We start from the raw sequence: 14,583 nt of genomic DNA, 5'->3' as shown, positions 1-14,583 counted from the left end.
CCCTTTTTTTCCCGATGGATCTGTGCTACACCCATAGCTTCCATGGCTGTTTTTTGACTGCCATCACAGCTTCCTATTTCAGGAGACCCTTGGGCTGGCTGAATGTGGTGGGGCAATGCAGAAGGCTTGAGTCCCTGGTTGCATCCTGCTTCTGAGATTTACTGCCTCTGAGATTCTGAACACATACGCTGGCCTTTCTGAGGCAAAGGAGAAAACTCTCTTTTCACCGGGGAGAGGAGATGGAGAACTCCCCCTAATTCTTGGGTCCTTAACCGCTGATCAATGATCACCTCCCCGCAATCTTTGGGTCCTTAAGCGCTGATCCATCGCCAGCCTCATGCTGAACTAAATTTAAAAGTAACAGACCCATCGGCAGACTCGCTGGACATGCTGATCATTAGCATCCTATTTTCTAGAGTTCAGGAGAAAGTTGAGAAGGAAATAGTTGCTGATGGGCAGAAATACACTTGCTTGCTGTCTTCTCCTCTCCCCCGGCACCAGGGCACGTCCATTTGGCCAACTCACTTAACATCCTTTGTCTCCTCCCACTCCATTGTAGGCAGAGTCCTCAGCAAACATACACAGAGAGGTTCTCATTGTCATTCAGGAGGTGAACTGTGTTTATGCATAGCTCACAAACATTTTTTATTTATCACAGGTTATAGTTGAATCGAGAGTTTCTCTCTTCAGTGATCATGACACTGGTAATGTCAATGTGGGTCAAATGCATATGGGTCACTTAGAGTCTGATGAGATTTCCCTGTGACTCAATTCCATGGAACAATTTTCATATAATTAAGCTCAAACCATTTTTTTTAAAAAAAACATGACTAATGATATTGAAGTTAATTTGTACTGTAATTGATGGATGACCATTATTAGGGAATGTAACAGCAACCTATTCACGGTAGCTGTGGGCAAGAGGAGGGAATTCAGGTGTGTTCACCTTATGCCCTATCAGGTGAAACCTTTCCTCTTAGCTATCTCAAGCAATCCATATTTCAAGCCGCAGGTAAGATGAGGACTCTGTACTAAATGCATGTCTTTTTTTTTTTTTTTTTTTTTTTTTTTTTAATTTTGAGCAAGGGACTTTCTTGGGTCAGGGCCTCCCATGGGCCAGACTGGCCTCAACCTTGATCTGCTGATAAATCTTGTAATCTTGAGAGTGACTGTGGCTCGGTATGTGCCTCTCTACTCTACCTCAGGAACTGAACTCTCTCACCTCGGCGACTGGGAAACAGAATGGCTCCCATTTTCTCCCACAGTAGCGGTTGCCAGTTTTATTTACAATTGTGCTGGTAGTCCTTACTTTTTTGCTGTAAATGTTTTAATTTTGTCCAGATCCTCTCATTGGGTATCACCTGTGTGCAGACTTGCTTCCTCATACGGGAAGATGTAGAAGCCAGAAGTTCATGTCCAGTGCCTTCCCACGTCAGAGTCTCTCACTGAACCTTGCTATTTCTGGCAGTGAGCCCCTGGGATCTATCTGTCTCAGCCCTCCCTCCCCAGTCCCCACAGTGCCAGGATTACAGCTATGTTAGGTCACACTGGGCTTTTATGTAGAGGACAGGGCAAGCTCCCTACCCACTGAGCCATCTTCTCCTTAGATGTCACCTTTTGTTGTTCTTGATCAGCTTTAAGATTTCCTTGCAGAACTGATGGGGTTTCTGTGTTACAGCTTAGGGGAGGTAGAGAGGGGCTCGGTTGCCACCTCTGTGAGTGACCAAATAGCCATCCCCAGGTGAAGAGTAGACGCCCTCCACATAGAAGGCATTTGGGTAATACAGTGAAGCAGAAAACTCCTTTTTCGTCAGGGATCAGAGACTGAACAGATCTCTCCCCAATACTTAGGCATTTCGCAAAGGTAGGTTCTCTGTTCTGGGAGCCCCTGCCTTCATGAGCAGTGTAAATAATTTGTGAACCATTGAGCTTTGCCCCTAACGTGCCTTCCCCATGAAAGAACACACCAAAGGAAAAACGATTTATGTTATTTCTACCATAAACTATTGCCTTGCCACCGAAGACCAAAGGCTGTGCTAATAAACTGATTTTTGCAAGACCAAACCAAGCTTTGTCTTCAAGTAGGAGGTAGCAGGGTAGATAGAGGAAGTGTGACAGAGGACAATGTGGAGACCTGATTCAGAGGACATTTTCTGCCTGGCTCCGTTTATCTGTAAAATGAGGCCTAAAAGAGAACCATTTGCAGAGCTCTGAGGAGCAACCGGGATGCTGTGTGGAAAACTCCAGACAGCAGGAGAAGCCGGAAAATGGGAGCTATTATAACTTATGAATTTAAACACCAGGCATCGCAAATGGGAATTAAATAGTGTTATTAAACTAAATGCAATTAATTCATACTTTGTCATTAAATTCGAATTAATTTAACCCCCAGGAGCTTTAGTATTAGACGATTGGGTCCTTTATCATTTTTGATATAAATAGTTTTTAGTTCTTCAAGATGCCCTCAAGCCAGACTGCAACAAATATGTTTGCCTAATTGTAAGTAGGTTCCGGGGGTAAGAGCCTACCATCCCGTTTCTCAGGTGGGTGAGGCAGGGGGATTACTGAACCTGGGAGTTCAGGGCCAACCAGGGCAGCACAGTTTAACCACTGTCTCAAAATAAAATAAATAAATAAATAAAAATACAACAACAAAGCAAAAGCAAAAAGCCAAAAAGAAAAAAAAAGCAAAATAAAAAAAAAAACTAATTCAAAGTAAATAAGTAGCTACAAAACAAATATTTAAGTCTTGAATTTATTCTTTTGGTATCCAAGTTTGCTATAGGGTCAAAAACTTGAATTTAACAGTTGCTATTCGATCCTGGACTTAAAAGTAAAAGCTAGTTTTTCTAATGAAGTCAATATAAATCATAATTAAATGATAAAAGTGAAATTTTTATTTGGTGTGTTATTAGGCGAGGAATAGGATTTAAATGGATTAGCCGCGAGCTGCGGCTTTTTTAAGTGTGAAATTCCGGCCATCTGGCTAGGGGACAAGGTTTACTCAATTCATTTACAGTGGGACCCAGCTTATGCTGACCTACTTGACAGGGTTTCACTAGGTCACTGCTCTCCATTAATCCTCCTGCTTCAGCTTCCCAAATACTGGGATACTGGGGATATAAACATGTAGCATCACACTAGCTTAAAACCATGATTTTAAAATGGAAATTACCCTTATTTTCCTGTGAGACAGTTCGTTATTGATGAATCTGGTACAGATTTGAAAGCGTGCTGGGGGTCGGAAGATATTTTGACTAGGGAGAATAGGAAAGGACACAGATTAGTTTCTTCCATTGTGATTCAAAAACACTTGGTATTAAGGTGGAAACAGAGAAAAAGAAACCCAACGGAACGATTTGGAAAGGAAGTAAGGAAAAGAGGGAAGCAAAGGGGAGAGGAAGGGAGGGGGGATAGAGAGAGGGAAAGAAAGAGAAACAAAAGGGAGAAGAGAGGAGACGCTTCAAAAAGAGAACAGAGCTGCGGCAAGACCAGGTTTTATTTGGAGACCATGTCATTATACATTTCAGTTGGGTTCCCATGCAAACTCCAAAAGAAAGGAAAACTATGCAAATAGCTATGCTGTTTGGCCAGCAGGTGGCGCTGTAAGCATCTCCTATACAGGACAGACCTTGGGACAAACAAAGACTTTCTTCTTCAAAATGAGACTAGGTTCGCAACTTTAAATATTTTCATAACATTTTCCCCTCTCCTTCTTCTTCATAGTAGCCTCGTTTCTTAAGAGAAAGACCAAATAAAAGGGCAGGGAGCCCTGGGGTTGCAAAAGAAAGTTTGTCATGCATTTCTGTTTATTTCTGTGCATTGCTATGGCAGCTATTTGAAGGGTCCCATTTCCATGGTGACTACAGAATATCTTCTGGCCAGGTGACATTACACAACCAGAGAGGAAGGGACTTGGCCCCGTTGTCACGGTTTTTCCGCTGCTCTGAGTAGTGAGTAGTCAGTAGTCTCTGTGTCCAAATATCTCCCGGATGCTAAGTAACCTCTCAGACTCGGGGGGCACCCTGTGGCGGAGATAGTGGGCATTTTTGGCCTTTTCGAACAGCTCTAGGAAGGTTGGCTTTGTGCGGTCATCTTTGAAGCTTCTTGTATGGCCCATGGTTCTGAGGGGATTTTGTACATCAGCATCTCCACCTGGCTTTTGATTGGCATTTTTGGATCTGGGGACGTAAGCAGATGCTGATCCTCTCTCACCATCTGGGCTGGACACGAGGCCGCCTTCTGTCTTGTTGGTGGATACCTCTTGGTCGTGACACGGGACAGGGAAATCCTGGCTGGAGTCCATGCCCTTCAGTGGATTTGTGGGCTCTCCCTCCCTGGCTTGTGAGTTCCTTTCCTTGTAGTAGCTCGTTCTCTCACCTTGAGATAGAAGGTGCTCTTGGCTTCTCGGGACATCTTTGAGGGCAGGGTCATGTAAAAAGGGCACCCGAATCTTAGTTTTAACTTCTTGGGTAGTATTGGTTTTTGGTACTCTGGAGAGATGGGGAAGAAATGAAAAGGAAGAAATAAATGTCTTTGAAAAATTAAGAGGGTCCTCCGTAGATCTTTCTGGTTATTATATTTGACTGTGGTTCCCTTCAATATGGTTTCAGTTGAGGTGATAAAGTGGATGAGAAGGGGCGGAGGGCGAGGGGCAGGAGTGTATCTGCCTTGAAAGGAGCAGCAAGAATGTGTGTGTGTGTAGTGGGGAGATCTTTTAGAGAGATTGGTTGGGAAGTGGGATTCAGCGTCATGCCCAAGCACCTAATCATATTCTTACCTAATTTTAGACTCTGGGACTTCTTGCCTCTGTCCTGTCTGTCGTGAGAAGGTGACAACATCTTTCGATCTCTTCTGCTTTTCGTGCCCCACAGAAGGAAAGAACCTTTTCTTGATGATATCTGCTAAGAAATAATTAACAAAAAATAGAAGGATGGCTCATCTGTTAAGAGCGCTCGATAATCATTCATGAGGGCCAAGAGTGTGGATTCCATGTCCACATCCAGGACTCACAAACATCTTTAACTCCACCTCCAAGGGATCTGATGCCCTCTTTTGGTCTCTGTCAGTATTTTCACACACGTGTTCAGACACTCACTCAGATAATCCACACAGACATACGCACAGGTAAATAAAATAAAGTTTAAACTAAGCTAATGTGGACTGAATTATGTAAAATTTCATTTGTTGGGGTCCTAGTCCTCAGTGTTTGCAGTTATGACGTTACTTGCAGGTAGGCTTTTTTGTAGAGATGTCCAAATGAATATGAAGACATGATGGTGGGTCCTGACCACTGGGATGGGGTCCCTATGGCAACAGCCATCTGAGCAGACACGCAGATTGGGCAGGGGGAAGGGACCTGTCGTCTAGACATCAAATAGAAAGTTTGCTCCTACCTCCCACTCAAGGAAACCAACCCCGCTCACATGCCCATTGTGACATCTTTGCTTCAGAAGGTGACACCATGAAGGTATATGGGTTGAGATGTGTGGTTTGGGGACTTTGCTGTGCAGCCCTAGAAAATGAGGATAGTAGGAGAGGACACTGGAGTCTGGGCTTTCAGAGAGCTGGTACATGAGGATGCCGGGTTCCCTTCCCATGTTGCAATACTCTGACACGGTGGATGGAAACAGCGAGGTTCCACAGGTCCGACTGTTTGCCTAGAACATGTCAGAGAGGATTAGACACCAAGATCAGATGTTGCAACTGCCTCGGGCCTGGTGGGCCTTGTTCTAATGTTTTACTTGGCAGGCACAAATGTTTAAAAAAGAAAATAACCGGGCGTGAACATTTTGTCTGTTTACTACAGTTGTGCTCCTGCCTTCTACCCGTGGCAAGAGTTTGCAACTGCCAGAGGCCAGGATTCAGTGAACTTTGCATTTTTTTTTTTCAGGTGATGCTCCGGGCCCCTGTAGTAGAGGCAGAAGAGAACACACTGACCATATTACTTTTCAAGGCATTTAAAACTGAATCATCGGAATGGGAGATCTTGCATTGGTTTGTGTTTTAATGAGAATCACTTAAACTTACAGTGGTTACGGCTGGGGGTGTTTGTTTAGTGGTAGGTTGCTTGCTAAAGCATGCCCAAGACCCGGGAGTCAAACCTGAGTACTAGGCCAACTGCCTCTCTACTAAACCCAAACCGGAAATCCCAGATAGGAATATCAACCGAACACATATCAAACCACAACCTCCAACAAAAACCAGGACGCTCCTCTCCGGAGAAGCAGCCAATTGTGCTTAGCATGTATTGGACAGCAGGCAGAAGGGCTCAGAACCATACAAGGGGGCATAAATGTCACATAAAACTCTTGGGCATCACTTCTTTGAGTCCTTTGCTTTGTTGTCTCCTTGGGGGCCATATGGAGATATTTTCTATGTTTTTACCTATTTTCAATAAACTATAGTTTTTTTTTTAAATTAAAAATAAAGAAGCATCTACTAGTTCTACAGGCAGCCCATTCTTCTACAGTTGAGACAGCCGAGCAAATAAGAAAGGGATATATCGTCCTCAATGAAGGAGTTAGAGAAAGGACCTATGGAGCTGAGGGGTTTGCAGCCCCTTAGGACGAACAACAATATGAACTAACTAGTACCCTCAGAGCTCCCAGGGTCTCAACCACCAACCAAAGACTGCTCATGGAGGGGTCTGATTGTTCTGGCAGCATGTGTATAGTAGAGGACTGCAAATTTGATCATCAATAGGAGGAGAGGACCTCGGCTCTGTGAAGGTTCTGTGCCCCAGTGTAGGGGAATGCCAGGGCCAATAAATGGGAGAGGGTGGGGTAGCAGGCATGGGGAGGGGGGAGGCAACAGGGGTTTGTTGTTGTTGTTTTTGTTTTTCTTTGTTTTTTTGGAGGGGAAACTGGGAAAGGAGAAATTTACATGTAAATAAAGAAAATATCTAATAAAAAAAAAAAGAAAGGGATATACCTTTTCTCTGCAGCGTCGTCTTTCTTGGCTGTCTTTATCATACAGCATGGTATTGTGTCTGCCTAGCTATCCCATTTAGCCGGTACGTTTGATGGACTCCCTTGAGCTGGGCTCTTTGCTCTGGTCTCCTTTATGCTTGGGCATATCACATTGTGGAACCCTGACAATTCTACTTTCCAGTGACTTGAAAGACCTCTCTTCCCATTTTCTTCTCCTGCCAATGTTCTAGTTCAAGCCTTTTACACCAAGCCCTGCCTTTGGAATTCTATCAGGTCTACTCTGACTGTGTCCTAAGCTTCATTTTTTTTTTTCATAATCCCCATAGTCAGAGCCACGTCTCTGAACGGTGAACACGGAATCCCCTGCATCCAGTCCCTGTAGGGTGGGATCTGCTCTTGTGAAGCACTGGCTGGAGCCACTGCCTGATTGCATGAGCACTTCAGCGATACGGAACCGTTTGTGGCAAACCTTACTCTTTTTATCCCTTTGCACACACCCTTCTTTTCTGCCAAGCATGGTCAGCCCGTACCCTGCTACGCATTGCTTGGCAGCTTCCCTTTCCTGCAGCACCTGTCTCTTCTGCGCACTGGTTGGCAGCTTCCCTTTCCTGCAGCACCTGTCTCTTCTGCTCCTAGGTTCTGCTCACACAATGCTTGAACCTTTTAACAGAACAGGAGGCTTCCCGTGCTCCCTCCTTACTGTAGAGACAACTCTGTTTTAGCATTGAGAATATTTTTTTCTTTTTCTTTTTTATTAGATGTTTTCTTTATTTACAGTATCTCCTTTCCCAGGTTCCCCTCCAAAAGAAAAAATAAAAATAAAATAAAGTAAGAAAAAAAATAATAAAAAAAAAAACCAAAAAACTAAAACAATCCCCTGTTCCTTCCCCACTCCCCCTGTTCACCATCCCACCCTCTCCCACTTCCTGGCCCTGGCATTCCCCTACACTGGGGCATAGAACCTTCACAGGGCCAAGGACCTCTCCTCCCATTGATGACCGACTTGGCCATCCTCTGGTATACACATGCTACTGGAGCCATGAGTCCCCCCATGTGTACTCTTTGGTTGGGAGAATATTATTTTAATGAGATTTATAAAAGCACAGGTTATTTCTCTTTATATCGATCTTATACACACCCAGCTACCTGACAGTGTAAATAAGCGTCCCACCCTAAGGCCAGGGCTGCTGCTGCCCTCCCCCACCTCCCCCAGGAAATCGCTCCTTAGGACCGGACCGGAAGTGGGGGCCCATTGTCCCTCAACAGAGGTTCTCACCTTGCTGCAGGCGCTGCAGTTCTTTCTGAAGCTGTTTCTGCTCCCTGGCGAGCGATTTCATGTGATAGAGGGAGATAACCTCCAGCCTTTGCAGTCTGAGGCTGAGTCTGGCTTCAGCTTGCCTGGCACTCTTTCTCTCCAAGTCTAACTGCTTATACAGAGGTTTCCTCACCATGTTTCTGTCCATCTTCCTCAGGTGTTGGAGAGAGCAAAGCCAAGCATCTTCTGGGAAACACAGATAACCTGAAAGAGCAGAGACCAGCATGGTGGCTTCTGGTCATTGGTCACCAGCTAGTTTGAAATCTAATTTTATTAAATCTTAAACTGCCTAGTCAGACGGCGTCACCATATGCAAACCCACGCTTCTACCTTCTTAATCTCACCCAAGAACACTCTCAGGAAGGGACACATCTTTCATATGTTAAGTTTGAGACCACTGTTCCTTGCCAATACTCACCTCAGGACTATGACACAGAATGCGTGCAGCATAACAGTCGGTGGGTTGCTCTCTCTTAGGCATTGGTGGTGATAATTCAGGAAAAGATTAGCATTACAGAAGGGCTATACATCCATAGCCAAACAGTGGATGGAGCTTGGGGACTCTTATGGAAGAATAGGAGGAAGGATTACAGCCACTAAGGTGATAAGAATTCCACGGGAAGATGAACAGAATTAACTAACCTGGACCCTCAGGACTCTCAGAGACTGACCCACCAACCAAAACAAACATGGGCTGGACCAGGACTCCACACATTAGTAACAGATGTGCAGCTTGGCCTTTATGTGGGTCCCAAACACCTAGAGTGGAGACTCTCCCGAGAGCTGTTGCCTGTATGTGGGATATGTTCTTCTAGCTGGGCTGCCTTGTCTGGCCTCAGTAGGAGAGGAAGCACCCAGCTTCACAGAGACTTGAAGTGCCAGGGTTGGAAGGTTGGGGGAGAGGGGGTGCGGGGAGGGGGTTACTCACTCAGAGGAGAAGGGGGAAAGAGAGGAAGGATTGTGGGAGGGGGTCAGTGAGTGGAACGTAAAATAAATAAGTAAAAAAAAAAATTGAAATGTCAGAAAAGGGGGTCGGGTGCGGATGAGGCCAGACACAAGGCAGCTCTAATTTAAGTGCCTAATTCAAGTCAGCTTGATTTAGATTCTAAAGTACAGATTAAAGCTTCACCCAAGAACAAGGTGGGTAGCCCTTACCTGCAAACCCAGCTTCTCACCATGAAAATCTTTGTTTCTTTGACTGCGGCAGGCTAAGTCCGCTTTGCTGAACTTGTTTTCTTCATTCAATGTGTGAGCCTGTGAAAAGAGGAGGCGGGAGGCTTTTGGACGAGGGGCTGGGGGAAGGTGCCAGGAGAAGGTTGGTTACACTTGAAAGCTCTGTCCTTTCCCTCTCCGTCCCCCATGGCTAGGAATGCCACCTCCTCGGGCGATGGGTCCCAGTCCTTCTCGAAGAGGCCACATCTCTAACCTGTTATGAGAATAAAGGAAGCTTGCCAACTTCCAGCCCTCCCCAGAGAGGCCTGCGGTGCTCCTCGGCCGTGTCCATGGGAGCCAAGAATGAAAGCAAAGAGTACTGTTTGTAACCAGTCTTCTTTCCCACCTCCCCCTGCTTCTCTTCTTCCTCCCCCCTCACCCCATCTCCCACCCCCCTTTCTGGCTTCTTGGAAACCATAAGCAAGCACCCTGTCCTCCCATTCATGACTGAGCACGTCTTGCCCAGCAGGGCATTGACTTTGCTTATTCTACGTTATTGCACTCCACGCTGAATGTTTCCAGTCTGAAAGCCTCGTTCGGTGCATCATCAAAGTTTATTTAGATTTTCAAAGGATTGGACATAGCACGAGATGAAGTGATATATTTTATCTGAATCTACTTTTTGTCTTCATGCTTGGATAGCTGCAGCAGGGAATAGAGTTGAGCCATTGGTTGGAGAAGAAGAAACTAGATGGGACTCTTGGTGTTTCCTTGCGGATCCTTCTGAAAGTGAGAGGCAGGAATATCCCACAGTCTAAAGGCAGCTGGCAACACTGGGGCCCAGTAATCCCCACGAGTTTATGAAAGGGCAACTAAGCAAGCCTCTACTACCCACAATCACTGCCTGTCAAACAAACTATTCTAAAGAGATTACTGGGGAGATGAGAGAGGGAGGGCGGGCCATTGTTCTCTAAGTAGGAAATGATGCCTTCCCAGAGCTTCTCCCATGCACAAGTTCTTCGTCTCCAGGATTTAAACAAATAGGGCGCAGGCTCCAAGACAACTACAGAAAGTGGGGTGCCAAACGCAGACACTAGTGTGGATGCCAAGAAGTGCTTGCTGACAGGAGCCTGATATAGTTGTCTCCTGAGAAGCTCTGCCAGAGCTTGACATATACAGAGGTGGATGCTTGCAGCCAACCATCAAGCTGGTCCCCAATGGAGGAGTTAGAGAAAGGGCTAAAGGAGCTGAAGGGGTTTGCAACCCCAAAGGAAGAATGACAACATCAACCAACCAGAGCTCCCAGGGTCTAAACCACCAACCAAGAGAGTGCACTTGGAGGGACCTATGGCTCCAGCCGTATATGTAGCAGAGGATGACCTTGTCCAGCATCAATGGGAGAAGAGGCCCTTGGTCCCGTGAAAGCTTGATGCCCAATGTAGGGGAATGCCAGGGCAGGGAGGTGAGAGTGGGTAGGTGGATGGGGGGCACACTCTCATAGAAGCAGGAGGAAGGGGGATGGGATGGGGGTTCCTGGGGGGATCAGGAAAAGGGGATAACACTAGAAATGTAAATAAATAATCAAATAAATAAAATAAAATAAAGGAAAAATTAAAAAAGAAAGAAAGGAAGAAAATGAGGTGCCACATAAAGAAAACCGGCACTTCATTTCCCATCTGGAGACCTGCTGAATTGCATAGCAACAGAGCTTTGTTGCCCCCGGAGCTGACGACATTGTGGCACTTCTTGTACAATTGGTGTGTTGTCTTGGGAAAGTGCCGGTGGGGAGAAGCTTGCAGAGCTAAGCACACGAAGGGCCCTTAGTGTGGCATGTGCCGGGGTCCTCTGGTCCTCCTGAGAGTGCCTGGGAGGCACTGACTCCATGCGTGGGAGTGGAAACCGTGGCGTACCCACGGCTTGTCGGGATCTGTCGGGGAAGCGATGCTTCCGTGGAGGAGACGACACGGAAGCACGAGCAGGGCCTGGGTGGGATTCGGCTGAGGGTGAACTTCTTCCGGAAAACCACACATCTTAAAGCAGAGGTGACCAGGAGCACACAGAACAGAACCGGGGCAGAGAAAGAGTTGGGAAGCCCCAGCACGCCAAATGTGGCAGTGATGCGGGAAACAGGCCTTGCATCTGTATTTTGATTCTTCTATTTATTAGACTGGGCAGGATCAGGAAGACAAGGGAGCAGAGGCATCAAAGAGAGCATCTTGGGGCTGGGGAGATGGCTCAGTCGTGTGTTGGCCAAGCAAACATGAGAACATGAGTTGGGACCTGCAGTGCCATGGGAAAAGGCTGGGCATGGTGGTGTATGGCTCTAAGCCCACTCTACCACAGGAAGAGGAAGGACCGGACAGATTCCCCAGAGCTCACTGGCCAGCTAGCCTCACTGAATTAATGTAGTAGTCTAGGTTGTATGAGAGTCTGTCCAAAGAATAAGGGGAAAAGTTGCTGAGGAAGGCTACTACACACGCGTATGTGAACATGTATAGCCCCCACTTACACATGCACACACGCATGCGCACATTCCACTCTACCCCACCAAAGGGAGAAGGGTGACAGGCCATCAGTCTCCGCCCTCTTCCTCACATCCCTAGAATGCAGGAAGGGAAGGACAGACCTGCAGATGAGATGGGATCTTTAAAGCGGGGCTGGACTTCTTACGGACAGCAACATACAGGCTCTGGCCACATCTCAAGGGAGAAGAAAGAAAAGAGACTCATGGAAGACCTGCATGGGTATGCTCATGGCAGCCTTACATAGCTAGCAGTCCTCAACTGGAAACAAACTGACTGGCCAGTGAGTAAGTGAATTGAGATATGGATTGTGGTTCATTCGCCTAACAGGATACTGCTTAGTAATAAAGGAAATGCGATATATGAACGCAATGAATGAATCCCACAGACACCCCGCTGGTGAAAGGAACTAGATAGAAAAGAGAAACTAGCTCCCAATATCTGGAAAAGTATAACAGGCATGATTAATCCATAGCAACTGAGCTCGGCTTGGTGGCTTCTGGGGTGGAGAGGTGAAATATTTGAAATATCACAACAGGCACAATTAATCTCTAGCCAATTAAATCAGCTAGCTCAGTGGCTTCTAGGACAGAGAGGTGAAGATGAAGACTGATTATATAAACGGAAGAGGGAGGTTCTGGGGAGAGAAGGGTGTTGATTACGTTTGCATCCATTTGTCAAAGCCGGTGATCTGTGTGCCTAAACTCTGGATCTTAATGTATATAAATTTTATCTTAATAAAGTTGATTACAGAAAGAAAAACCACATAATTGCAAAAAGGATTCAGGGAGGTTCACTTTGTACAAGAGAGGCAGCTGCTTCTGGTAACCAGAAAATCAACTAAATGTACAAAAGAGCTGTTTTGTACACATTGGAAATAGTTGGTGTAAGTGTGAGTCCTGCGAGATAGGAAATAACATGAGGAAAGCAAGATCAACAGAGCCCAGCTCACTCCGAGCTGGATGGAGAATGGGGGTTCAGTGGGCTGTGGGGGTGGCAGGCAATGACAGAACACCTGTGCAGAACTAAATGCATGTACACAGACACACAGATTCAGACACACATACACAAACACACATGGACACAGATACTCAGACACACAGGGACATGGATACACACAGACACACACATAGACACACACAGACACATATAGACACACAGATAGACACACATAGATACACATGGACACACAAGACACATACAGACACACATAGACATAGACACACAGATGCACACACACATAGATACCCATGGACACACACAGACACATACAGACACATAGATGTAGACACACACAAATACACACACATAGACATAGACACACACAGACACATCCAGACACACAAACATATAGACGCACAGATACACACACATAGATACACATAGACATACATGGATACACACAGACACTCAGACACATCCAGACACACAGACACACAGACACATAGACATACACGAACATACACATACACACACACAAACGGACATACACAGACACACCCAAACAGACACATATAAAAACACATACACAGAAGCACTCTCACACTCATGAAAGAGAGAGATCTAGAAAGCTGCACATCTGCAGAACTTTGTCTGACCCTGCCCTGTTGATGCAAGAGTGAAATGTCTAAATGCTTGCACATGAAAAATAGTAACAACAATGATAATAACAATAACAACTACATTTATATATCAAAATTACCTCTCAGTGAAAGCAACAATACTGATACATGCAGCAATGTAATCCATGTTATTAATCTCTGAGGCATTATACTAAAAGAAAAATTCCCATACAAACGACTCCGGGCTTTGTGATATCAAACAGGAAAGTGTCAACAACTGTAAGCTTAAAGTGGTTAAAGTAGATCCCTAGCTGTTTGGGGTTGAGATGGGGCATGTGAGTTCACTTTAAAGAGCGAGAGTTTGGGGTAGGCACCGGAAATGTTCTGTTATCCTTATCGTTGTGTCTACATGGATGCACTTGTTTATCAACCTCTTTAAAATGGATGTAGTCTATTGGATGTAGATTATACATCAATAAACTTGAGTTTTAAAATATACCTGGGGGGTGATGGTGGGTGGGGTGTGAGATGGTTCAGTAGGTAAAGGTACTTACCATCAAGCCTGAAGACACAGGCTCAATCCCTGAGACTCACATGGTGGAAGGAGAAAACCAAATTCTACAAGTTGTCCTCTGACTTGCACACACAGACTGTGTCATCTGTGTGCTCACACACACAAATGTTAATAAATAATAAACAAATGAAATGAAAACACCCAAAATATATAGTTAAAGGGTTGTAGCTTAGTGATTGTTTCCCTGGTGTATGCAAGATCCTTGGTTCAAGCCTCAGTATCCCAGAGACTTGGGCGTCATTATGAAAAGCCACCAAAGGCTAGCTGCTTTAGTCTGCTTAGGCAGCAAGTTCACGGTCCGAGCATCTGCCATGTGTTCCCCCATGAACTGTATTTTTTTTTTTTTAGATTTATTTATTTTTATTAGATATTTTCTTTATTTACACGTAAATTTCTCCATTCCTAGTTTCCCCTCCAAAAATAAACAAACAAACAAAAACAACAAAAACAATCCCCTATTGCCTCCCCATGCCTGCCACCCCACCCTCTCCCACTTATTGGCCCTGGCATTCCCCTACACTGGGGC

General features: G+C 45.4%; 1 protein-coding gene across 2 annotated transcripts in view; it reads right to left on the bottom strand.

Moving 5' to 3' along the window:
• Positions 1-3,481: 3,481 nt before the first annotated feature.
• The window catches only part of Ccdc190 (coiled-coil domain containing 190), a 12,748-nt gene continuing 1,646 nt past the window's right edge, over positions 3,482-14,583 (bottom strand). Inside the window, exons 2-5 of one of the 2 annotated variants that reach the window (XM_031342409.1) lie at positions 9,403-9,501; positions 8,209-8,451; positions 4,781-4,904; positions 3,482-4,493 (exon numbers count right to left, since the gene is read on the bottom strand). In XM_031342409.1, coding sequence (XP_031198269.1) covers positions 3,962-4,493; positions 4,781-4,904; positions 8,209-8,395 — 843 coding nt within the window. In that variant the 5' untranslated portion in view covers positions 8,396-8,451; positions 9,403-9,501 and the 3' untranslated portion in view covers positions 3,482-3,961. The remainder of the gene's footprint in view (positions 4,494-4,780; positions 4,905-8,208; positions 8,452-9,402; positions 9,502-14,583) is intronic. The other variant, XM_031342418.1, reaches the window with a different exon arrangement.

The sequence above is a fragment of the Mastomys coucha genome, unplaced genomic scaffold (assembly GCF_008632895.1).
Source record: "Mastomys coucha isolate ucsf_1 unplaced genomic scaffold, UCSF_Mcou_1 pScaffold1, whole genome shotgun sequence".
Lineage (NCBI taxonomy): Eukaryota > Metazoa > Chordata > Mammalia > Rodentia > Muridae > Mastomys > Mastomys coucha.
Note: the sequence above shows the minus strand (reverse complement) of the source record. Positions and strands in the feature narration are given on the sequence as shown.